At 37.8% G+C, this 27124-nt stretch overlaps 3 protein-coding genes across 4 annotated transcripts; 2 read left to right on the forward strand and 1 right to left on the reverse strand.

Moving 5' to 3' along the window:
- LOC307139128 (trypsin-2-like) lies at positions 1-2292 on the forward strand. The gene is made up of 6 exons (XM_079837988.1): positions 1-1086; positions 1170-1320; positions 1401-1651; positions 1737-1873; positions 1959-2060; positions 2149-2292. The coding sequence occupies exons 1-6, from the start codon at positions 1047-1049 to the stop codon at positions 2194-2196; spliced, it is 729 nt and encodes a 242-aa protein (XP_079694114.1). The 5' UTR covers positions 1-1046; the 3' UTR covers positions 2197-2292.
- Positions 2293-4806: 2514 nt separating this feature from the next.
- On the forward strand, positions 4807-6488 carry mrpl17 (mitochondrial ribosomal protein L17). Its single transcript, XM_079837990.1, has 3 exons — positions 4807-5205; positions 5820-5888; positions 6013-6488. The coding sequence occupies exons 1-3, from the start codon at positions 5032-5034 to the stop codon at positions 6271-6273; spliced, it is 504 nt and encodes a 167-aa protein (XP_079694116.1). The 5' UTR covers positions 4807-5031; the 3' UTR covers positions 6274-6488.
- A 548-nt stretch (positions 6489-7036) lies between these two features.
- Positions 7037-27108, reverse strand: tmem145 (transmembrane protein 145). 2 transcript variants are annotated; one of them, XM_079837981.1, is made up of 15 exons: positions 26855-27108; positions 22186-22260; positions 21580-21657; positions 21070-21156; positions 20666-20767; positions 18274-18358; positions 17265-17336; positions 16988-17056; positions 16681-16761; positions 16262-16340; positions 15897-15990; positions 14670-14842; positions 12460-12580; positions 12176-12364; positions 7037-8989 (listed from the first exon to the last, which is right to left on the reverse strand). In XM_079837981.1, exons 1-15 carry the CDS (start codon positions 26948-26950, stop codon positions 8756-8758), a joined length of 1635 nt encoding a protein of 544 aa, XP_079694107.1. In that variant the 5' UTR covers positions 26951-27108; the 3' UTR covers positions 7037-8755. The 2 variants fall into 2 exon arrangements, with proteins under 2 accessions (XP_079694107.1, XP_079694108.1); XM_079837982.1 differs by lacking the exon at positions 21580-21657.
- Between the last annotated feature and the right edge of the window lie 16 nt (positions 27109-27124).

Consider the following 27124-nt stretch of genomic DNA (forward strand, 5'->3'; position numbering starts at 1 on the left):
CAGCAATATCTATCATGTTATACATTCTATATCGCACAGATAATATAATCTAAAGTTCATAAGATTAGCATGAAAAAGGCACAACAAATTGCATATAATTGCATATTTTTAAACATATAGGTTATGATAGGTATCAGTAACATTAATTATTTAGTTAACCAACTAACAATGAAATCAATGACAGTAGACTGTAAAAATTTCACAAGCAAAAAAATACAATTGTATATTTGTTAGATGGACGTTTACTACAGGACTATTAGAAGTTCATGAGAAATATTTCTAAGAACAATATCCTGTTCTACGACTAGATTGTGAAACGGTCAGGGACAAGTACAGATGTAAAACCTGGGTGAGAAGATGGACAGCTGTTGAAAACTTAGAAGCCCGCTGTCAAGGTTACAAAGTCAACACCTTACATATTCAACAGCACAGCTGCTGGATCTCCCTGCTTCTATCCAAAACCGATGTCTTATCTTCACACTGTCAGCACTTTGTTTAAAATATTATGTTGTTTCTCAGAATGTTAATACTTATTAGGTAGCTTTTCACTGTCAAGTAAAGGAGGTTTTGGCTTTATATTTTGGAAAATATATGACAAACATTTTATCTTTGAGAATAAGTACGAATAAAAAACAATATATGTTGTTAATTCACATTATCTGTACACTAAAAAATGCCTCTAAAAATGCCATGTTTGGGTCAAATACGGACAAACTCAATTGTTGGTTTTTAAAATGGTTGTGTTTGTCCATGTTTGACCCAAACATGGGTTGAAATAACCCAGCATTTTTTTAGAGTGCTGGGTGATATTAGAGTTCCAATGCAGCCCCTAACATATAGTGTTGTAACATTCAAGTAATTAAGTTGTAATACTGTATTTCCTCATGGAAACACAATAACAGTGAATTACTTATCAGACTTCAGATAGGTCTTTTGGAGCTGATTGGTCAATGGCAGTCCAGTGGGCGTGGATCAATAGGCTGAGAGTCTCATAAATACAGCGAGTGAGGAGCGAAACCATCATCGAACAGATTCAATCAGCAGTCATGAAGTCTTTGGTGTTCCTGGTGCTCCTTGGAGCTGCCTGTGAGTAGAGATTCAATGATAGCAATTATGAATTGAATACATTTTGCATGTCAATGCTGATGATACTCTCTCATTGTATGTAGTTGCTCTGGAGGATGACAAGATTGTCGGGGGATATGAGTGCACACCCTATTCCCAGCCCTGGCAGGTGTCTCTGAACTCTGGCTACCACTTTTGCGGTGGCTCTCTGGTCAGCCAGGACTGGGTTGTGTCTGCTGCTCACTGCTACAAGTCGTAAGTGGCGTCTTCATAGAGTAGCTCATGTTCCGGTCCATTGGCTTCCTCGGTTATGAACAGTATTTTTTGTCTTTCAGACGTGTGGAGGTCCGTATGGGCGAGCACAATATCGTGGTTACTGAGGGCAATGAGCAGTTCATCTCCTCTGAGAAGGTCATCCGCCACCCCAGCTACAACTCCTGGACCATTGACAGTGACATCATGCTGATCAAGCTTAGCAAGCCCGCTACCCTCAATGCGTATGTGCAGCCTGTGTCCCTGCCCAACGGCTGTGCCGCCTCTGGCACCATGTGCAGAGTCAGTGGCTGGGGAAACACCATGAGTTCCAGTGAGTGACCGAGTTCATGATGTCACTTACTTCACACTTGATGTTTATAGCACTTGAGTTGACTGTTTTATTAATTTCTTCGCAGCTGCTGATTCCAACAAGCTTCAGTGTGTGGAGGTTCCCATCGTGTCCGAGAGCGACTGCGACAACTCCTACCCTGGCATGATCACCAACACCATGTTCTGTGCTGGATACCTGGAGGGAGGAAAGGACTCTTGCCAGGTAGGGGATGAGACAAGAAATGTCACACAAATATCACCAGCGACTATCTTAATAATAACCAGCGGTTATCTTTCTCTTTTTTCAGGGTGACTCTGGTGGCCCTGTGGTGTGCAACAATGAGCTGCATGGTATTGTGTCCTGGGGTTATGGCTGTGCTGAGAAGAATCATCCTGGTGTCTATGCCAAGGTAATATAGTTGTTGTTAGTTACAAAACAATAGGTTTGGTATTATATGAAGAAATTACATGACTTCTGTGAATTCTTATTTCTTCAAGGTCTGCATGTTCAGCCAGTGGATCGCCGACACCATGAGAAACAACTAAAGATGATCCAAAGTCACATACAGCCTCCAAATGTGCAATCCATCATTTTTTCTTTATTTTGGAGATAAAAACCTGTGTGAAAAATAAAAGCATTTAAAAAAATCCTGTTTTCTCCAAGTGCTTCATTCGTATTTGTGAATAAATACTGAATATATTGCTGTAAGTACGTAAAGAGGCTCAGATTTAAATGTACAATGCTGCCAACAAACAATTACTTAGCAAAGCAACGCACAATAACAATTTACAGGAGTTACAAGTTTCTAATATTTCTAATAATCAAGACAAATAATTTATCAAGACCATGAAAAGATTCAAATAATTTCTAACAAAGGAAATGTTAAGCAACCATACCAGCTAATAGGGAACATTCTCAGAAGTTACTCAGAGGATTGGCTAAACTTTATGGCAATGTTCTCTCAAAGTTATATATAGGCCTATATTAAAAAACATACTTCCAGTAACATTAGAATGATAGTTCAAAGTTATCTGGTCTTTAATAACGTTTTAGTTTGTCTGATATGTTCAAATGCTATTTAAACATTTAGAAATAATTTGCTAACAATTCCATTAATAGCCTAACCATCAGAACGTTCGAAAAAAACTTTCTTAGAACGTATTTTTGCTAGCTGGGATGGTCATTTATAATACAGTGATTGTTAGCATCAACATAAATCATCAACGTTCTTCATATTTAACCATTTAACCGTTCCAGTAACAACTGAAGAACCGAAAGAAAGAAATAGCATAGGCCTACTCTCTTGAGAGAAATATCGCCAGATTGTATAGGGGAGAGCAAGGATAAATATGACATTTAATAAATAGGCTACTATATGTTTTGTTGTGTGTTTTCAAAAAAAAATTACAGTGATGATGTGTTGTGTGACTAAAATTAGTTTGGCTACTATTTCACTTCTTTCTCATTTACTGAGACCGTTGTCTTGTTTCAGTTCAGTTGTATCTAACTATAAAATTTTAGGCTAGATTTAATGATAATTGCTCAAACGGGTGTTGAGGTAGATTTGCAAACCATTCCGTATTTAACCCTCTGGGGTTCTTCGGGTCAAAAATGACCCGAACATTTTATAAAAAAATGTTAAAAATCGTAGCTTCATCGGAATGGTCCGAAACTTGGTGACTTTATTGGTACTTGGTATATTAACACCCAAATAAATTGGGGACAGGAATTGAAATCAGCCAGGATGCAGAAAAAAAGGACTCAACAGTGAAGGGGTGAATCTCTAAAACATCAGACAAAAACACACACACACACACACACAAACACACAATTAGCTTTTGGAATGGCACGTGTTCATTTGTGTGTGCGTGTGTTTTTGTGTGTATAAGTGTGTGTGTGAGTTTTTTGTCTGTTTTGCACTCTTGATGTTTTAGAGATTCACCCCTTCACTGTTCTGGATCCTGGCTGATTTGTAGATTGTATGCACAAAAAACTCTGTATATTCATATATTTGCCAATTTCCCATTCATTTCCTATGGGGGTCATTTTTGACCCGAAGGTCCTGAGTGTGACAATTTTTTTTACGACCACTTCGACGTTTCAAATCCTGTCCGCAAATTTTTGGGGTGTTCATATATACCAAGTACCAATAAAGTCACCAAGTTTCGGACCATTCCAATGAAGCTACGATTTTACCATTTTTTGTATAAAACGCAAGATCCACTATAGTGGTAAAAATGTGCTATTGAGTGATAAAAATGCTCAATGTGTTCACCGGATGTCACCGATCTCATTTAAAAAATTGCTTTCATGATGCCTAGGCTTGACTCTAAAATGAAATACAGCTTTAATAAAAATAAAAATTAAATATTATATATATACATTTTTTATTATATATTTAATGTGAAAAAATGGGTCATAACTATTGCATAAATATTAATTATAAATCATAAAATTATCTCAAAACACCAAAAAAGAAAAGAAAAAAATATTATTGAACAAAAATATATTTCATTGATTTTACTCAAATCTTTTTTTTTCTTAATCCCGCACTCCGGGTCATTTTTGACCCAAAGGTCCTGAGTGTGACCCATAAATGAAGAACCCCAGAGGGTTAATACGGAATCGCACTGTAAAAAAAAAAAAAAACACCTTAAAAACTTTAGGTTTAGTTGCGACCTTAAATGTTTAAGTAGGCTATAATCAATTATCTGTGTAAGTCATTTAAAGGTGACTTTTAAAAATTTTTGTTGAATTAATATAGGCGTAACTTTTAACTTAACTTTTAACTGTTTAAATAGGCTATGTTTTGAAAGAACAGTATGTTGCTATGAATTTAGCCATTTATCATAGGATACAGGTTTTTTACAGAACATTTATGACATCAAGCGTTCCATACTGAACGCAGTTTGTCCCGTGTAGTAGGCTAGCCTTTCTATCGTTTTTAAATGTAATATAAGGATAATAAAATGATTTCGAATAGAGGACCTAGAAAGCATAGTAGCATATTTGAAGTCAATGTTTCCTTTTTTTCTAAATCTGAAAATAAGTAAAAGCTTTACGGGGTAAAATGTAACCTTATTTAGTGCTTGATGTAATTGCTTTTTTCAATACTTGCATGCGGAACCTTACTCAAGTATTGTCTTTCATTCCGGACGCTTCAGACCGACGTACCATCACACATGTATTTCGTCTGTGCTGTCATTTGAACGCATAACCTTATACTCTAGATTAAATAGATGCGCTTGTTTATTCATGGACAGTTGATGCAGTCGCTGATCACATCAGTGCTGATTTGAGGCTTCTTTATTTTTGCAATATAACGTTGTGTAACCAAGGGGATTTATTTTCTGGAGTAGTGTCCTTCATCGCTTCTTGCAATGCGACTCACCCTGCGGGCTTTGATTTCCCATGGCCGAGTGGCTCGTCGGATGGGACTCGGAACTGAGTCCAGAATCAACATTCTTCGGAACATACTCACTGGTCTGGTTCGACACGAGAGAATAGAGACAACAAGAGCCCGAGCCGATGAAGTTCGCTTTTACGCTGAAAAGGCAAGTACACGTTTTCTGTACCTTGCTTTATATTCTTCACTGAGGGAAATGTTTGACTGGTTATTAAAAAACAGCAAACTTTGTTTAATCTTGGACTTTATGATTCTCAAAGTCACTCTTCTGCTCTGGTTGCCATGAGATCCCCCATTAGAATAAATATGAACTTTATTCTGTAGTTGCTTGGCATTTAAGGGAACAATTACGAAATATTGATGAACAAATTTTATAATATTGAGTTTAAGCTAAATTGTCCAAAATAGTGCAATTCTGGTAGATTTAACTCTTTAAAAAAATAGGGGAAAATTATTAAAGGGAGAGTTCACCCAAAAATGGAAGTTCTGTCATCATTTACTCACCATCAAGTTGTTCAAATCCTGTATGGATTTCTTTTGAAGAATATGTGTTACCAAACAGTTGATGGGCCCCATTAACTTCCATAGTATGAACTGTTTGGTTACCCGCATTCTGAACTATCCCTTTAAAGAGATTTGCGGGCTCAACACAAATACAATGTTAAATCAATTTCAATCTATTCTTTAAAACGATTATTGTTTTGAATGATTTTGTTTCTATTTTGGCTTTTTATTTTTTAACATTTCTGTTTTCTTTTTTAGTTGATTGATTATGCTAAAAAGGGAGATAATAATGAAAAGTCAATGAAAATGGCTGACTTCTGGCTAACGGTAAGTTTTCATTGATTGCTAAAAAAGTTCTAACAATGTTCTTCTAACAGTGTTTCTAACAATCAAGTGTAAAGCACATGCACATTGATTTGTGTTTTTAACATTTTTACATTTCTCCATTCAGGAAAAAGATCTGATCCCCAAACTCTTCAAAGTTCTGTCGGTAAGGTTTGAGAATCATACAGGTGGATATACGCGCATGGCCCGCATTCCTAACAGAGAGAATCTGGACCGCGCAGCCATGGCTGTCCTGGAGTACAAAGGCAACCCTTTCCCTCCCCTGTTCCCCGTGAAACGGGTCAGTGAACTGAACTTGGTAAACCAACTTCTGAAAGGATACAGAGAAGAAAAAGCTCAAATGGTCACTGAGAAAAAGGACTTATAATATCGCACTGTATTTGTACATTATATTTCAACCAGTATACATTTCATTAAAATCTCAGTTTTGTTCTCAATTTTGTGTGTGTATGTTTGATGCCTAACATGTCCATGACATTTTTGAATCAATATTTTACATTCAAAATGTATATGACTGTATAAGATAAGTGTGTCTGGGGTCCTGTCTCAAACACATAATTAAAAACAAAACAAATTTCAGTTAGCATTTTGTCTTCATTAATTCATTCCAGATGGTCCTGTTGTGTGACAAGTGAATTCAAGTATATATATTCCATATCTCTCAGTTAATGGTCATAAAAAAGAAATGCTGGACACATTGCAGAAGACTTAAATTTGTTTAGTATTTTACACAGTAGAACATGTCAACTATCTGGCTGTATAAATATTTAACTTGGCCATTTAAAAAAAAAAAATTCTATTAAAATACAGGATGAAAGTTAATATCAAGATATTATTTTGGATAAATCTATTCATTTTTAAAAGCACTTATCTTTGTTTGGGTGAAACCCCCTGCTTTTCATTTTTTTCCCATGCATCCCAATATGGGTCAACAAGCTCAGATATAAAAAGTCACATTTTGATTCTTGGATTCACTTTAATTAATGAAGGGATGTGAGACTACATGGTTATAAACTGATTTTCAGTCCCATGACAATAGTTTAAGGGGTTGTTTGTACTTTAGAGTTGCAGGGTTACAATTAGCAACCTTCATTGCTAATCTAACTGCAAAATGAAACAAACAAGCCATTGTAGTAAAACAGACCATTTTAATTTGGCAAAAAGGGTATGCACTGCCAAGTCATTTGACACTATTAAAATGCATTCAGTATGAACAGTGCAACAGAAATGTGCTTAACTGAATCGTTCTGTGCTCCCGAATGTCATGTGCTATTATCTATCATACATTCAAAAAGTGTGCCCGCTCCTCTCTGCTAGGTGTGCACACTCACTGAAGAGACGGAAAAAAATAATGGCAAAGCCTTTTAGAATAACCTTTTCTGATGGCTTCCTGACAAATCAAGCGTTTCAGGCCCAAGTACATCTGTTAATACAAAACAAATCTTAAACTGCAAGAACCTATCTTTAATGATTCTTCAAGTATGGTCCATCTCTTTAAAAAACAATTTTGAATATAAATATGTCATTATGTACATAACTTATAGGATTAGATTTAAAACAGGTCAATTTCAGATGGAGATTATATAGGATATGTTCATATATATAACAAATACAACCCACAGCTTGTTTAAAAAAATAAAATAAAACAAACACAGCAGTGATAATGGACATTTTACAGATAAAACCTTCCCATTTTACCTGTACATTTGTCATTCACTCTATTGCATTTTCAAGGGTCTCTGATGGTAACGAAATAAGTGTTTAAAAACAGTAAAGTGCTCCATGCAGTCAATACAAAGTGTTTCTGTAAGAGTAGAGCTATATTTTCATCAGACGCTGTAAACAAACCAGTGGACTGAATGATTCTTCCGTCTACTCACAGACAGAATAAAAGTGTGAGTGTTATTACATGTACAAATGTATAATAAAGTTTGCTGAACTTGAATCTGAACTCCACAAACCCCTGCACTGTATTATCTGAACTAAACTGCTATTATGGAATAGACAACACAGACCAGGATGAAGATGAGGACGTCGTCATCATTCATCGTCCGCTTGAGTTAAATATTCTCTACATACTGTAGCTATAAACAGTGTGTACTGCATACAAAATTAAGACTGCTAGTTGTAAAAACTAGGCACAATCAAAATTACGTTAAATATATCAGAATGTAGACAAAGCACAAACATGCATGGTGTACAAAACTGCCTAGTTGTTCCACAGTTAACTTGCCATTGCAGTTTAACATCAGTTTGCAAAGTCTCTAGCTGTATTCAATGTGAATAAAAATATATAAACCCTAAATTATCTCCACTTTACAGACAACGTGTGTAAATAAAAAAAAACTTTAAAAAAATGAGTGAGGGAGATGAATACTTGGTTCTGTTGCATTAAAATGGCAAGGAAAACAAATATTAACGGCACCACTTGAAATGAACGAAGCATTAAAAAAATATGTCAAGAGCTAACTGTACTGTTACTGTACACATCGCTATCCTACTGTCACATTAAGCTTGAAATATCTATACTCTAGATTCACCGTCTTCTCCTGTCACTCTATTGCACTGCCTTTATTATCTCTCTCCAGTGACTCTCAACTCACTGAAATATTTATTGCATTTTTTTCTAGGTGCAGTGTGAGCAGGTTATGCCCCACTCTCTCTCTCGACGTTCTGCAGCCTGCGTTTCTCTTTACAAATTCAAAGATACGGATGTTTGGTAACATTTTTGAAAATGGCTTTGCTTTTTCACGCTTGCCTTAACCTAATCTATTGAAATATTGAACTCTTTTCCACTTCGTAGATGTTTGAAAGTTGTTTCCGCATGGCTCGTTCCTCTGCGGCCCGCTCTAGGCATTGGAACCCATCCCCGTGGCCCCTTGCATACTAAAATACTCGGTGAAGTGGGACGTTAATCTAGGAGGAGGGGGAGAGTGTGCAGAGCTGCGTGGTGGTATGGGAGGAGGAAGAGGGGAGAATGTAGACGACAGGTCTGCCGTTGTGGTGATGATCTTGTGCTCGCTGTTCCTTGGCACTTCCTGTCCCTTCCGAGCCACCGTCTCTTCTATCGTCTTCACAGGGTCCTCAATAGAGAAACATGACATATAAGAAATAACATGATTGAACACTAAAAATAAAAGGACCTTTATTAGCATCTATGGATCCATGAAGAACATTTCCATTCCACAAAAGGTTCTTTATAGTGGAAAAAAGTTATTTAGATTTATATAAAAAAAAGTTCTACAAAAATTAAAAACTAAATTTGCCTTGACATTTAGGGCCCTATTTTAACTGTCAGAGCGCATGGTGCAAGTGCACTGAGGGCGTGTCCAAATCCACTTTTGCTAGCGCCCGGCACATGGTCTAAAAGGGTTGTCCCTATTCTCTAAATGAGTAATGGGTGTAATAAACCAACCAGAGTCTCATCTCCCATTCCCTTTAAAAGCCAGTTGCACCATGGTGGATTCGCTATTTACATGGCAGAATTTACGAGCGGAAAGACTGTACACTCCAGTGAGGAATCCTTTTATTTTTAATATTTAAAAATGTTTGTGTGCTGCTGCCAGTGTTGGAAAGAGTACCGAAAAAGCATACTCAAGTAAAAGTACTGTTACTTGTCAAAAAATGTAGTGCAAGAAGAGTAAAAGTACCTGTCCTGAATACTACTCAAAGTAGGAGTAAAAAGTAGCCCTTTTAAAAGTAGCTATTATGCTATGAATGTTATTCCACCTTATACCCTGCAAATTAAAAATGTAGTTTACTCTTTTTTGGATGATTCTCAGTAAGAATAATTTTTTTTTTTTTTAAACGAGATCGCCAACAGTATTTCAGTATTTCTCCAAGTTTTATTTTTGACTGCTAGCACTAAAAATACAGCCATGTAATATTTGAGAAAGCAACCAATAACCTGGTAACATTTATGAAAACCTTGGTTACTCTGTAGAGGTTTTCTTGCGGTTAATTAAAAAAGGTTGCAAAGCGTTGTACATTAACAATTGTATGTTAAAAAAAGCAGAGTTCTTTCTTTTCAAGACGCATGTACTGCTTTAATTTCAATGGATGTTTTCTCTGTAAAAAGAATACACTTCAGATATCAGAATCAAGTAACTCACAATTTTCACCACTGATTATTTTTTACTTGCAATTAAAAAATAAACCTGATTTAAATATAAATCTGATGTTTTATGAAAGTTATTTGCTATACATGGACTAAAATTTTAAATCGCCATGTGAGAACACATTACATTAAAATATGCACTTCAATAAGCCGACAGAAAGCAGGTTAATGTGTTGTCATGCTGAGCGAAGTCGATGTAAGAAACAAAAATCTAGCAGTGACGATCGGTTAATGCCTAATGCACTTTGAAGCCTGGCAAACAATCAAGCTAAATTAAGTGTTTCCAGCAGATGGCACCGTGAGGTCGTGCAGCGCTAACAGAATACATACCATTTGTGCGTGTATTCGAAAATTCTGCATTCTGCAGTCAATTTTTAGTAATTGTTTAAGGCAATTTCACGATTCAAGTCATTACTCAGCAACAACCCCCTTTCATAAAGCGCGTACCTCTCACTCTAGGCTGGTCTAAGCGTCTGCACGAGCACGAGGGTATCACACATTTGAAGGGAGTCACACGCGCGACACATGGAGACAGGACTGATTATTCGTCTTAGCCAATCACGTTCACAGGAAAAAAAAATTTAGCGACGGCAGGTTTAGGGAAAATAGCGCAGTAAAAGTACCGATACAGCACTTAAAATGTACTCAAGTAAAAGTACACTGTTTTTAAACTACTTAATAAAGTACAATTCCTGAGAAAAACTACTCAATTACAGTAACGAGAGTATTTGTAATTCGTTACTTTACACCACTGGCTGCTGCGCATCCCTGTGTGTGTAATAAGCAAAGTGTATGTGAGTTGTAGACCCGCCTATGGGCGCATATTACTAATGCGCTCATTAAATAACAAAAAAAATATTGCGCAGTCTATTTCAGTTGCCTCAAAATGGCAACGTGCCAACAATGCGCTTGAACACACCTCGTTTTCAGAACGCCCATGGGCGCATGTAGTAAACGTTGTTTGTACGAGAAGAAGGAGGCGGGAACCGGCGGACAACCAAAAGGTTTAATAAAAAACAAACACAAAATAAAATGGCGGCGGCAGCCCCTCGCGGTCGACTGCCGCCTACACACAAACACAAAATGAAAATAAAAAGCTGCAGCCCCTCACGGACGACTGCAGCGAACACAAAATAAAACATAACACAAAATCCAGGCCTGGTCCTCTCTCGTCCCTCACTGTCGTCACTCCTCCTTTATACTCCCTCACTCCTCCGCAAGGGCCGAGATCGCTGCGGCTCGCAGCTGGCGCTCATCCTCTCTTATGAGCGCCGCCTCGTCCCGCCCTCACGGTCCCTCGGCCTCGCTGCTCGCCACATCGCACAAATGCATTTGCTTTTTAAACAATGTGGTGCAGGACGTGACAATGATAACCGCGTCGGGCTTAAACTAGCAAAAAACACTTGCGTCGCGCCTGCCGCTGCATTTTGCCGGGTGTGTGATAGGGCGCATAAGAGGTCTTTGTACCATTAAAACATCCTGTGAGTTTCATAGTTTAACATGTCCTCCTCATTAAAACAAATCTACAAAAGCTCCAGAAACGGCTCATTCGAATATTGTGGGACTTGTGATGTCACACAAGCAAATATAGGCCCCGCCCACTGGCATTCAATTGCTTAACGGCTGAAATTTGCATTCACTGGTTGTGAGCGTTGCGTCAAAAGCAAATAGAACCCATTATAATCCCTGATGCTGTCTACACTGGATACAGTATACAGATGTGCGTTCAGTTTCATACTTGTCTGTCGACAACAGGACAAATGGAAGAGTGAAAGAACGTTCGCTTTGACGTGTCCAGTTTAAACAGCTTTGTGTCTCTGTAGAGACTTCAGAAGGATGCCAAGAGGATGGTTTATTTTAATGGCGTCCCAGATCGTGTCGGAGAATTATATGTTTATTCAGAGTAATTTGTTTTGTAATCGAGGCACAGTGTAATGAGAGTTTGCAAAGAAACTATGAGTTTTATTATTAGTGAACCTCAAGGAACATATTAAAATAATAAATACATCCCTATCACGACCCCTTTAAGAGTGTAGCTCAATCATTTGAAAAGCTGTCCAGCCTGAATATATTATCATCAAATGAGTTAATTTATATTCAACTCATATTTGAATCAGATTTTTCATTCCCATCTACAACATCTGATACTCACTGAGTGGATGGAAAAGAGCTCTGTGAAGTTTGGCTGAGAGTCTCCCAGGAAGGAGCTATTCCCATAAGCATGATGAGGGAAGCTTTCTGTGCCTGCCATGCCTTTAGGACTGGAGAGAAGGATTCCTATCTGTGACGTCCGCACATGGTAAGGAAAGTTCTTATTGGCTGCTGACGGACGCGTGATGGCCTAGAATGACAAGATTATTTACATGCAGGGGTGTTATCATATTATTTGTTTAAATAAATTAAGTAAGTAATAAACAACAACAACAAAAATTCTACCAGGAAGACGATATGGGCATAGAGATGAATGCCAAGTTGGATGCCGTTAACAATCTTTTCCCTGGCCCAGCGAGAGATGCCAAAGTTGGCAATTAGAGCCATGACTGGCACAGCAAAAAACCTATGGGTGAAAAAGTAATGGATGAAAAGAGGAACAGCAGCTTTATACTGCCAGTCTTCTTTACAGCTTTACAAAGTCTGTGGAGAACTATAACCCAGAAGATTTTTGAGTCAAAGTAGAGATGAACAGTTTCAGCCTGGTCTCATGAATATGCATACTCGTCATTTCTGCGAATGTTGATGTGCTACAATTTTACTGTGATTTACAGTTTCAGCCTGGTCTCATGAATATGCATACTTGCCAACCTTGATGTGCTACATTTTACTATAATTTACCGTAGACCAATTTACATGTGAAATGTCCACCGGGTGGCACCAAAAATGATTCAAACCCACGTTTTTGCTATTAGCAGTGCTACACTCAAACAAGAGGTGCGTCATAATTTGTGTTCTTGTGCACTATTCTATGCCCTTTTAATAGAGTGAGTAGTGCATTTATAAGGAAAATTCCAAAAATAAAAAGTAATACCCGGATGATGCACTTAACCCAAAAATGAAGTGTGGAATGTTGGACACTTCTTGCACTCGACTGTCACGGCCCCTCTCCCTCCGCTATGTAAGGAAAGCTATCAAACTCCAATGTTGGATAACAAAATAACCTTATAAAATTCATACAGTATATAGTTTGTATTTTGAAGCACAACTAAGACTTGTGTGAGGTGTTGAACAAAATATTTACATTGGAAAAGTTCACACCAAGTATTTGCTCAGGCTGATGTTTTGGACTGTCATCAATTCATCTGTATTTCATGTAACGAAAACATACTATAAAATATCTTATGTTTAAGGCACTATTAAGTCGCAAATGAAAGCAGCAGCAGACCTTTTCATCCATATTGTGATGTATATATGATTGAAACAGATATTGAAAAAGAAAAAAATGTAGGGTGGAACTTGGCTCTATCCATCAGTTGTTGATTGGATGGAGGCAGATCTGAATGTGAACTTACAGTTGATTGTAAGAAAGGGAGAGAGTTTAAGCAACTAAATGACTGGAGAAGTTCGACGAGAAGTCTGTCATTACACCTGAAGATCGAGTTGACATCATTTTGATTGAAAATGATGAAGTAATAAATGAAGTAATAAATTAATTAAACATGCACAGATGAATCGTTCACAAAAATATCAATAATATGCATTTAGAAATCATACAGGGTAAATGTTTATTTCATGCAGATTTTTTTCATGCTAAAATTGGAGTGTTTTTAGAGCCATTGGATGTTGCAAAGGAAACTGGGTTAAACAATATCAAAATGGTATGTTTGTAAAAATTTACGTTTTCTCTTGCCAATTAATGTCAAGCACACCACTGAAAAAATATACAGGTGCTGGTCATATAATTAGAATATCATCAAAAAGTTGATTTATTTCACTAATTCCATTCAAAAAGTGAAACTTGTATATTATATTCATTCATTACACACAGACTGATATATTTCAAAAGTTTATTTCTTTTAATTTTGATGATTATAACTGACAACTAAGGAAAATCCCAAATTCAGTATCTCAGAAAATTAGAATATTGTAAAAAGGTTCAATATTGAAGACACCTGGTGCCACACTTTAATCAGCTAATTAACTGCAAAGGCCTTCACATGGTCTCTCAGTCTAGTTCTGTAGGCTACACAATCATGGGGAAGACTGCTGACTTGACAGTTGTCCAAAAGACGACCATTGACACCTTCCACAAGGAGGGCAAGACACAAAAGGTCATTGCAAAAGAGGCTGGCTGTTCACAGAGCTCTGTGTCCAAGCACATTAATAGAGAGGCGAAGGGAAGGAAAAGATGTGGTAGAAAAAAGTGTACACGCAATAGGGATAACCGCACTCTGGAGAGGATTGTGAAACAAAACCCATTCAAAAATGTGGGGGAGATTCACAAAGAGTGGACTGCAGCTGGAGTCAGTGCTTCAAGAACCACTACGCACAGACGTATGCAAGACCTGGGTTTCAGCTCAATGTGTTATTAGTGAAATAAATCAACTTTTTGATGATATTATAATTATTTGACCAGCACCTGTATAGCTTCTGGTATATCTATGTACACTAGATTGTATTCCAGTTTATGGTATGTTTATTGCAGAACTCACCACAGAGTGTACGTAGTGAAGAAGGGGATGTAGAAAGGTTGTTTTTCAGGGTAGTGTTTGAGGGACACCAGCACAGCATAGCAGAACCATACGTACGCAAGCAGCTGCAGACCCATTAGACCGTATCCTGCAGGGCTGTCATAAGCATACAGCACCTCGCCTGGATCAAAGAACTACAAACACACACGCAGTGGGAGTGGGAACTGGGAAATCATCGTCCCTTGGCATCCCATCTGTTTGACTGATGGTTTTAAATCCGACCATGGCACAATCTGTTAGGCTGCATAAGTGGAAACTGGCGGAACATTCCTCAAATCCAAACATCTAAAGCTGCATTAGAGCAAAGGGTGACATTGACACAGGATGCAACAGGAGCTCTCCATGATACCGCAAGAGCTTATCTGGGTCATTCTCTTCACCTGTCTTTCCCTCACTCTATTTATCTGTCTATCTGCCGGGTTCCATTACACCACGCTACAGCAGAACGACATGCTCGTGCTGAGTAACTTCATCTCACAGCTTTACATTATGTATTGAGCAGATTAGCTCTCGGGTGCAGCATGAGAAACTGCATTTGATAGTACTCAATGATAGTGAGTTTTACACAATAGGTAATATGGAAATGAATAGACATTTTCTGGTATGGTTATTTACAGTATATTTTATGGGATCAATAGTATTTTTAAATGTTTTGAAAGAAGTTGTTTTATTCTCATTTATTTGATCAAAATTAAACATTTAAAATAACAGTTTTCTATTTTAATTTTAAAATGTAATTAATTCCTGTGATGACAAAGCTGAATATTACTACAGTCTTCAGTCACATTATCCTTCAGAAATTATTCTAATATGCTGATTTGCTGCTCAAGAAACATTTCTTATTATTATCATTGTTGAAAACAGTTGTGCTGCTTAATATTTTTTGGAAACCATGACACTTTTTCAGGATTCTTTGATTAATAGAAAGAACACACTGTCACTGGGGCAGTACCCTAAGGTACAAAAGCGAAAAGGTACTAATATGTACTTTTAAAGTACTACCATGTACCTTTAAGGTACTAATATGCACCATTTAGGTCAATTTAATGCATCCCTGATAAACAAAATACATATCTTAAAAAATTAAATAAAATGTACTGGTAGGGTACTCTATATTATGGATATCCAGCATATTGCCCACCCTCAGCATATGATAAAAGAAAAAGATAAAAGGCAAGCAGATCTTACCTCTGCTTCATATATGAAGAGAATTATGTAGGTAATGGTGTACACTGTCATATAAATGGACAGTTTCACAGAGCCACTGTGACTTATTCTTGCCCTGGGAAGCAAAAGAAAGAGAAACATTATCACTACTGTATGTCATTTTCTTTGAAAACATGGGTCAAAAGACCAATTGGCATATGTAGTATCACCTGCATACCTAAAGAACATCCCCATCAACAGTTAAGAAGTACGTTCATCACTTAATTCAGCACATACTCTGAAAATATGGGAATTTGGATACAAAATTGTCTTGACATCTGGGTCACATTTGCATGATTAGCCTTGTAAGTCATTACCCACATTATGTGAGAAGTAAGGCCTCCTACCTGGTGACTGTGAATCCCTTTCCCAAGAGAATCAGCATGAGCAAGAAAATCAGGAAGCTCACAGAAAAGAGTAATTTCCCTGGTGAGAGAGAGAGAGAGCCACAAAGTGTTACACAGGTGACCACAAGTAGGTTATGAATCAGGTCAGCTTTTAAGAATGAATTCAGTCACACACACACAAATGTGTGATTCTAAAACCAAGTATGTTTAGATATTGTATTGTAATATTGTTTAGCACAGTATTTATCTGGAATTCTTCATTCTGATTGGTCATTGATTTGGCCATAGTTTGTTCAAATATTTTTACAAAACCATGTTCCTTAAAACAGACTTAAAACACTTTACACATTCTACTATCTAACCAACAGTATTCAGACTGATCATGGTATAATTTGCGATGATGAGCATGCTTTCCTCACCAAATAGCTTGAGGCTGCCATTCCCGACGCCATCCCTGGCATAAAGGCCCCAGTAAATGCAAAAGAAGAGCAGGCTTAAAACTGAGAAGGAGGAATCAGAAAGAGATTGAAAGGATGCCAGAGATATGGGAGAGAGATAAATCAAAGTAGCAGCAGTGAGAGCGCAGTGGAAGTGAGGAGGAGATAAGGATGAAAGAAATAAGGGATGACACAAGAGATGTTGTTATGCATCCAGTGTTGCAAAGCCCAGTCATAAAAGTGTGTGCTAGTGTTTATCTATATGAGTGTGTTCAGAGGCCTTTCTCACCCTCCACTCCAGCTGCAGTCATAAACATCTTATAGGTCGTATGGAGCAGCTGTCTTCCCTTTAAATTATCTTAAAGGATTACATAGAGGGAGAGAGATTCAGAGGAAACTAATAACTTAAACAGAGGGACTAAGAAAAGAGAAGAACCGTATGTTTATTCATCTGGATGATGGCTAAGAATATCCTTTAATTTAACACTAAATAATAAGACTTGCAAATTATGTATTAAGACCAACGCATTTGAGATCTTTTATACCTCCAGGATATGGAAACTCACAAGCAAAATAACAAGACAGTGTAAACACAGTAGTGAATATAACCAAGAACGTGATGTCTGTCTCCAGGATGCCTGAAACAGAACAAAACAAGAATAGCAATCAGTCACAGTGTAAGCATGATGAATGTCTTAGTTACTTAATGATGAATTCTTGGGAGAGAGTTCACCTAAGAATTCATCCTTAAATCACTCTCATTCCCAACCCATATGACTTTCTTTCTTCAATGGACACAAAAGGAGAGGTTTAGCAGAATGATAACACTGCTCTTTTCCAACAAAACATACACACAAAGATGTCAAATCACTTCAGAAGACATGGGGCCAGATTTACTAAACAGGGCAAATTAGCGTGAGAGCGCAATTCCAAAAAAAGTGCCGATGGAAGTGGAAAGTTCTGCGCATGATCTACTGACGACGCTCACATTAAAGAACACGCACGCAGTCGGATCATTTCCAATGACCAACGCAATCTACCAGTTTGCGTCTGGTTTAAGACATGCTTTCTTTGGGTGGTAAATAATGCCGCAAACACCAGTACATTGACGAGCGCAAATCTTAGTAAATCACCTTGAATGATTCACTTAAATACTCTCCTCCCATAATGTTTGTGTCTGAAAGGGAAACTCCTACAAATGCATATGCAGTAAGGTCAGCCACAAAAATAACTCTGACCACTTCTTTTCAGCGCTATTTTTCACTGCGTATTTAGTAAATCCTGACCGTAATTTTTTATTAAATCTGGTCCTTGGAATATAGTGCAAAATTGTATGGGCTAACATATGGTGCTTTTTTATTTTATTTTTAGAGCTTGACAACCCCTGATCACCATTAACTTTCATTATAGAAGAAAAATGGCACTGGTTTGGAAAAAATATATAAGTAAAAAAATATATATTGTCCTATGTCCTATTCCTCCCTTTAAGTCTATATATATATATAGAATGATTATATTTTGCCAATCTTTCACATAATATAAAATCAATTCCTCTCTCTTTCAGTTGTGTCTTACCAAATTCATCTGCAGAGAAATGCTGGGTCCAGAAGGACTGTCCATTGGTTAATGTCATTTCATATTCCAGCTGCAGCCCATCTCCCTGTGTTTCATGGCAAAAGAGAAAAAAAGGGGAATTCAGAGGAGGGAAAAGCAGGAGGTGAGGAACGGAGGAAAAAAAAGTGAGTGGGGAGCTGCAGAGACCACTGAGTGCACAAATAGATCTTTGGGCTATAAAAGACTTCAAAGCAGCACAGTTTCTAGCTGTTGAGAGGATTTCGGCCTGGCTTAATAAAAGAGAAACACTTTGATTTCACTTGGCAGGAAAAACCAATTCCCTTTCCCTCATTCCAAAAAGGTGAGGTGCATATGAAGCTTGCCCTATCACCAAATCAATGTGGCCAGAGATGGAGAGGTGAGAGAGAGCGGGACAAAGATACAGAGCTAGAGAGGGACATAGAAAAGACTGTTATGTACAAAGTGAATGAGCATGAAAGAATTAAGTGAGTAATCAAAAACTCTATCAGAAGTTACAAGGTACAGTGGTATACGGCTGGCCAATGAGAAGGGAAGTATGAGGGAGATAAGAAGAGAAATTGGCAGCAGGCACAGAGAAACTCCCTTAGGGACAGAGCTGAGAGCTCATTGCTCAGAGATGGTGCTTTACTTCAGTCCAACAGGATTTAGCACTGTGTCCATCAGCCTGCCTCCATCCATGAAACATTTTGCCCCATTTATTTGGCCGAAATCCTTCACATCGTGTACCTCTTAAACACTACATGTGCATCGCTTTAAACAGCTACAACAAGAATCACTCATTGCCTCCTGTAGAGGGTCCAATTCAGCACTGAGGCCCTGCGTTTTGGTCGATCGGATCACAAGTAGATGAGGGAGACATATTCCTGTTTACACTTGCTGTTTTAATCTGTCTCTTTTGTCCGCTTTAAACCACTTCTATCCTGATTTCTTCGAGGAGAGGGTTTATAGACAGGTAAATGTATGGGCTTTTTCAGATCTTTCAATCTAACGGACGAAATAAGCACATTAAATTTACATATGAATGCGAAAGGAGACAACGGTAAAACAGACTGAGAGCTCTGATAGCCGCCACGAAAGCTGTGAGTGTGTTAGAAATCAGGAATGGTAAGAGAACATTGTACTTGGTACGTTTTTCATCTTTAAACCAAACTTGCGTATTCGACTACCTCTGTAAGTGGTTGAAAGTGGGCAAACTCAAAACGTTTTAAACCCTGTTTACATCTGTATTTAGCGTCATCCACTTGTGATCTGATCGACATCAAAATGCATCTTCATACCAGGGGTAAACAGGGCCAAAGCCTCTTTATCCATCAAGAAATCCATTTAATCACATTCCTTAAAACCAGGTCAAATAAACACATGCCTCGTTTCTTACTCGCTTCTCGTTTTTATATTTTTATTTTTATATTTTTATTTTTATCTTATTTCCTATTTTTATCTTTTACTTGATTTATTTATAATTCTACTTATGTTAATACTTTTTATTCTAATATTATTCTATTTCTTTTTTAATTTCCCCTTGTGTTTCTTGTAACTGTTATTTGCACTGTCCATGGAGCGGACCTGTTTACATTTCACTGCCAGTTGTATATTGTGTATATAACTGTGTATGTGACAAATAAAACTCTTGAATCTTGAATTACATGCCTTATATGGAAGCAGTGAATTTGGATTACAGTAAATTCATAGTCATAATAAAAATGGAACCTGTAGAAAAAGCATATATTGTAGATGTCTCATATATTGTCTATTCAAGCCAATAATTTAGTATTTACAGCCTGGTTCTGTATTCAGATAGAATCAATTGAGGGCAGGCTTCAACTGGAAGTGCGTCAAAACTTTAGAAATAATTTTACTCCATTTGTAGTTTCCATTTAGCAAATTTACCATAATTCATAAAATTACTCATTCGTTTTTTATTAAAACCTTTGTGTAAAATAAATCAATGTTAAATGATCAAACTAAAATAAAAATATTTTTATTTACCGATACTTATAATATTTATTAACATCTTGAGTAAGCTTTTATTTTTCAAAAGGTAAAAAAATATGTATAATATAGTATCTTATTTTAATGTTCAGATAAACTGTAAAAGGAGACAGCAACATGGCCATCCATGTGCAGACAATTTCACACCATTGTCATTCACAAGACACCACTTTAGTCATCCTGGCTTCACAGACTAACCATTATGTTTTTTGATATGTTAATTAAAAATATTGCTTTGCCCTTGTTGCATTATCAGTCTAACGTGTTATTCAGTGGAATTAGACATTCATTGTGAAGTCATTAATCATGCCTTTGTGAATAAGGTAGTTCGCTTCAGGCACATTCCTAGCCACTACATATTGTTTACCGTATCAGCACTCACCCCACACTTGCTGAGCGCAATGTACCACCATCTCTCTCTGACAGAACGAAAACTTCGACCTCCTACACAACTCAGCATCTCTTCATTACCTTCGCCTTCCACCTGATACAGGCAGATATAAAGACAAAAGATTACAAAAAGAAGCAGCTCTTCACTGCATAATTGTACAGCATATTCTCTTATAATTTGGTGTGTGTAATTTATTTATTTCTCCTATCCACGTTTAATATGGGGAGACATACTGAAATTAAGACACAAATCAATATGCATGCATCATGATTATTTGAGTTGGCTCGCCCATTGGCAGACAGGCAGTGTGTTTGGGAAATCATTGAAAAACATTCTTTTTGCAATAGTGTTGTGCAGTGTGCACACAGACTATGTAAGACTAGCTCGTTTCTTACCATACAGCCAGACCAGGTGTAGTGGGTGGTCAGGTTGATGACCTGGTTATTTTCAGGCCTCAGCACTGACTCTTTCAGGTAGCAATCCTGTAGAGCACATAAACCCTCCATGAACAAACATGCTCTCCGTGGGATTTCAGGCACCCTATAACAATATCAAGTGCTGAAGTACTAAGTAGCAGATTATGACTGGAGGAGTGTGATGAAGAGCAGGGGCTTCCTACGAGCACTTTTTCATAGAATCCCGCAATGCAGATCCTTCCACAGGGAGAGAAAATGTGCTGTATTTAAATACGCACATGCACTGACACTCGTGTCTTTTTGGAGACTGGATTTGGATTCCTAATCCACAGAGCACTGCTGACATTTCTCCTTTAATTCTCATATACTTTCGATGTGTAACGCACACATTCATGCTCGTGTTCTCTGTTCACGCACACACATGCAGTCTGTCAGTACATTCAATATTTTCACACACACAAACACAAAGTCTTCCAGCGTGTGTCTCACCTTGTCCGGCCTCTTGTACACAGATGGCCACTGAGAGCTTTCATCAAAGTAGAGCAATATGTTCTGACAGCATCGGGACTTTCAGTGAGCAACAGATATAGAGAGAGGGAGGGGAAGACAGGATAGATGGAGAGATAGATAGAGAAAGGGGGAGAGATTAATATTTGGACTCTCTATGCCACCTAGAAACTTAAAAGGATCTAAGTGACTGACATATACAGAAAGAAGAAAGGCACAGACTGACAACATCATTTAATGGTTAGACTCTGTAGAAGTTTTTTTTTTACGGTGTTCTTGTTTTTAAATTGCGAGGGCATCTTCTGTCCTACACACCGCCCGCGCCTTTCTTTGCTGAAGCCATTCTTTTGTAGATAGTATTAGCGTGAAACCAAGTTAAGTAGCTTGAAACCAAAATGATTTCAGAATCTTATAAGAAGCTTAGATTTATTTGGATTTAATAAGCTTTTTCTCTACTACATGTCACTTTGGTTTTCAGTTGCATAGGTTGTAATTTTAAAAGGTGCAAAAGTTCAGATTTATTACTTTGTTTTAGTTAGTACAACATTAGTCATGAGTAAAAATTTAAATATAGGTCTTTAATCTTACCTTGGGGTATCGGAACTTAAAGTTCAGTCTGCCAAAATCGGTCAGGAAGCAAAACCTTGTAAGGAAAACCCAGTCCTGTGGAGAAGAGGGGAGGGTAAGTATAGGGAAGCATAGCGGCCATGTCTGGATGGTAACCCTTGAATTTTATTCAATCCTCATTTTGGGGATTTACATGCAACATTCAGGTAGGGCTGTGAAATGAATCGAATTTTTGCTTCTAACGATTATGAAAACAAGATAATCGAGGTATAACTATTACTGTGCCACTGCCGTATTCTGTCCAGCATACTTTCCTTTCCTTCACAGCGGTGTGCTTTCGTTCCTCCCGAAGCCAAACTTAACATATTTGTGAGTGCTGTAAAATGTAGTCTACTGTTGCTAAACTATGGGACATGCTTGATATTAAACAGTGTTATTAAAAGCGCATTAAGCCGCAAAAGAGACCCTGTTCCATAGGCGGCATCCTCCAAGGTGGGGCAGAACGTGCATAAGCGAAGAAATAGCCTACACACAAACATGTTGAAATGCCATTTTGGTAAGTACCCTCGTAAACACAGTCGGTTATGTCTTTAGTGAATGTAAACATTTGAGAAATCATGTTTGAAACGTGTGTAACAGTATATTGGATCCGTGCAGCTCTTAAAGTGACATCAGCCTAATAAATCTGCTGCAGTCATTAATATTAATCAGACGAGAAAAGACAAAGATAAAATCACTCACTGCTTTTGGATGAATCATTTTTGTAGTTTTAAATAAGGTAAGTCTATATTTAGTGTATACAGCAGTGTTCTTTTACATTTGATTACTTTATTCAATTTCTGTTGTAGGCTATTACTTATCTGTTTTGTTTGTAATTTAGTTTCTTTGCTCTTATTGTATAGTGACTGTTGTCTTCTGTAACGGTTTTGAGGACTTTTAAATTACATTAATTAACCTAGTATTAGCTTTTGCTGAAATATCGATAATTGTGAAATTTCACTGACATTTAACATTACTCATATCATGAAATAAGGCGTTGATCATTTCACCCACATCATGTTAAATAATCATGATTATGATATTTGTCATAGTCGAGCAGCCCTACATTCAGACACTGTTTATTTAGAGTCCCGCAGCAACCGTACCCCTGCTAGCAGCAAACGCAAACCTTGTGAAACTCACAGAACAGCCTAACCATCTAGACATGACATCATTTAGCAGACAAAGCACCTTACAGTACATTTATTAGAATGATATTTTCCCTGAGGCTTGCTCAGCAACACTGTAGTGATGGCTCACAGCTTGAGGTATCAAACCAGCAATCTTCTGCTTCCAAGCCCTGAGCTTTACACCACATAAATTCACAAATTCAATCTTATCTAATAGAAGTCTGATCTAATGCACTGATAACGGTTTAAAGACCTTCATATCACATTATATGGTAATAGTTGAAGAGTTAATGAAGTTCCTGCAGTGTTCAAGACTTCAGTTGGGCTTCATCTCACACACTCTCTCGAACTTACGCTGACAGACACACACGCAGTCAGTGAAGTGTAAAATGGCACTAAGTGCGCTCTAGCTTTCAGCCCCTTGTCCATATTAACTTCTCCTTCAGTGTCTGCAGTTGGTGGTTTCTATAACAACAGGTTTCCTTGACAATACAGACAGCAGCCCTAAGACTCTCTGACCCAGAACTGAGCCCAAACAACCATTAAGAGCCAGGCATCACATGACCGAGCTTCTGAAAGACCACCTTGTCTCTCTAAAACAGAAGTACACGTAAAGAGCACCTATGAACAGTCAGCCAGTTAAACAATCACCCACTCAAAAAAAAAGTCTTCACTGAAACAAAAATCTTAGTACTATTGTCATGGCAACGGACACATACTGCACTTAGCAGCCACTATAGAAACCAGTAGAGGCCCGACTCTGTCTAAACCCCCTTATAGCAAGACCGACCGTCCTTTAATCCTGGTGTTTAAAACCAAAGGACTTCACAACATTGTATTTCTTTCTTTCTGTCCTTGCTCACAATTCCATCTGTTACGTTTCCTATGTGACTGCACAGCCATCCGTGTGAAAAATCCTCTCATTCTCTCCCGTAGCTTATGCAGTGGTGCAATATTCAGGGTTTAGTACAAGTTCAGCTCAATTGAAAGAATTTGTGGTGTAATGTTGTTGACCACAAAACAATTATTTTGACCCATTCCTCGTTTTATTTAATTAAAAACAAAAATAACAAAAAACATTATAGTGAATGGGACCAATACGTACATATTAAAATAGCCACTACAGTCGCAAGACGTGAACAATACAGTGTGTTGCTTACCAACCTTTTCTATGTAAAGCTATATCCAATTTTACTATTACGTTGCTATGACAATGTAATAGCAATAATAATATTAATGGCTTCACTGAAATTACAGTAAAGTACTGAGTAATGTTAATGTTACTACAAAAAGTACATGTAACACGGTAAAATAAAGTGTTTCCTATTATTGTATAATATTGTTATTACGTCATAATAGCCTAACTTCATAAAACATTTGTAAAATTGATTATTTAAACAGTTTTATAGCTCTAATTAGAACATATTAGTAATATCATGTCACATTTCTGCTTTTAAACACTGCAAAAACTGGCCCCATTCACTTCTATTGTAAGTGCTGCACCATAACCTTAATTTTTGCCTTTTAATAAAAAAGAAAACAAGGGATGAGTTCAAACTTATTTTCATAATGCCATAAATGCTTTTGACTGAGCTTACCTTGTGTTTGAGAAGCTTGAGATGATTCTGTATCTGTTTGTAAGGGCAAACTTAAACTCGTATAATGGCTGGCTGCAAAACAGAATGTGTGTGTTGTGATGCAAAATAGGCCATAAAAAGCGTCACTATTAATCCCTGCCATCCGTCTTATCCCCCACAGATACTGCATTGTAATACAAAGTCATTGAATCAGCCAAAGGGAGGATGAGAGACACGGCACACAGACCCTACATTAATCAAGCACTATACCCAGATGCAGTATCCGGTCACTTCACCGAATCAGTGGTGGCCTCACCTCTCACTGTCTTTCCGGATCTCTGTCCGCTCGCTAAGCCTCATTAAGAATTAATTACCAATCAACTAGTCATGTCACCCCAGGTCCACTGGGCTTTTAAATGATTCATTACTTAAGTTACACAACGGAGCAACACATAAATACACTCACATGTGCTGACACACATATACATTTACCCACAACACGTTGACCTGAGTGCCCCAAGAAAGAGTCCTTGCCTGTGGCAGTGTTAGTTACCCATAGGCAGTTACCTGCACAACCCTCTGGCCAGATTCAATTCAGAGGAAGGAGCTTTGCTGGAAATATGTTTTAAAGATTAAGGGGAAAAAAGAAAGGACAATGCTTTTGTTTTCCTCCGTCTCAAATTATGTTTTGATTAAAGGGGCAAACGCCTCACACCACCAAACACCTTTAACGTGATAAAACTTCCCAGTAATGTGTGTGCGTATGTGCGAGTGTGTGCATGGCAGTGTAAAAGAGCGACCTTGTAAGGAAATAAACAGAAGTGAGATTAATGGACTGTTTAATCATTTTATACAGAGACCCAAAACAGAACAGGTTCAGCACTTGGATACAGGCAGGAACAGGCTGTCGTTACATTACTCACAGCAAACAGAAGACAAAGCTCATCCACAAATGCCAAATTTAAATGGAAGAAACAAAAACCTACTTAATCACGAAAATTATTTACTTTTTAATTATTTACTTAATTATTTAAATTATTTAATTATTTAAAATTATTGAATTATTCAAATTCAAAAGAAGTAGGCTATCCATGGAAGCTTTTAAGTAATAATAAAAAGTAATTTGAAGCAGTTATTTCAATGCTATAGGCTGTGTACTATGGATTTTGAAACGAAAAAAATGTAACTGTTCCCTCATTTCTCTGTATTTTCGTCATTTTTCTTCATTAAATCCATGTGATGAAATAAGAGCTCCAATTACTTTTTGCAGCACAATCAGTCTCACTATTTGCTTCAGGCCAACATTACTTTTTGTTCCTCAAATAACAATGCCAGTGTTTCCCACAAGGCACACTGCAATCAAATAATGTATCCAAATAGCTAGCTAATACATTTAAGAAAATGACACACGGCAAATATGGACACACTTCAACAGCAGTGACTCATATCGTCTGCTGTGCCGTATTTCCACGTGAATTTTGTGCAGAGTTGTTGTTTGAATTAGGTGTATCAGTATCGTGCACATCACACACCCCCACCGTTATAAACGCAACCTAAAATCAGTTTGGACACAAACATCAGCGATGAATACAATGTTACAATGCTGTAATGATGACTGTAATGAGATTCTTGGTCGACAGACACACACCTGTAAAAGCGGATGGGAGGGTGCAAGTTGGTTTTCGGCAATACGTTTATAATGTGTTTTTAACGTGCCTTAAGGAGGAATTAAGCTTTCATCGGCTCAATAGTGGCGGGTGTAATGATCTTGGCAACGCACATTAAAGCATCAGGCTTCCAGATGCGCGCAAATGCAGAGGCGTCAGTACACTTGCTATGAGAGCCCATTAATAACAGCCATCAGGAGATGCGCAGCTGAAGAACGCCGGAAAACTCCGAACCATTACCAGCACAACAATAATAAAATGTAAACACTATACTCACCTCTTTTGTGTTGACGATACCTCTGACGTATTTCCCCAAAACCGAGCCGACACACAACATACTGGATACCACGGCGAGTCCTAATACTTTCTCCATCTTCACCTGTCCACCGTAGCGTTTCTGCGCTCTCCTTCCTATAGTGTGAGCAGGAAGGCTGGCGGAGATCTGCCTACTAGTCTGTGGCTACCAGACGCGCGTCCTCGTTCTTCGCCTCAAACGCATGTATCCCCCAGAATTTTCGCCGGGAGCGCGCCTAGTAACGCACGCGCT

Source organism: Gobio gobio (assembly GCF_949357685.1).
Source record: "Gobio gobio genome assembly, chromosome: 15".
NCBI classification, from domain to species: Eukaryota; Metazoa; Chordata; class Actinopteri; order Cypriniformes; family Gobionidae; genus Gobio; species Gobio gobio.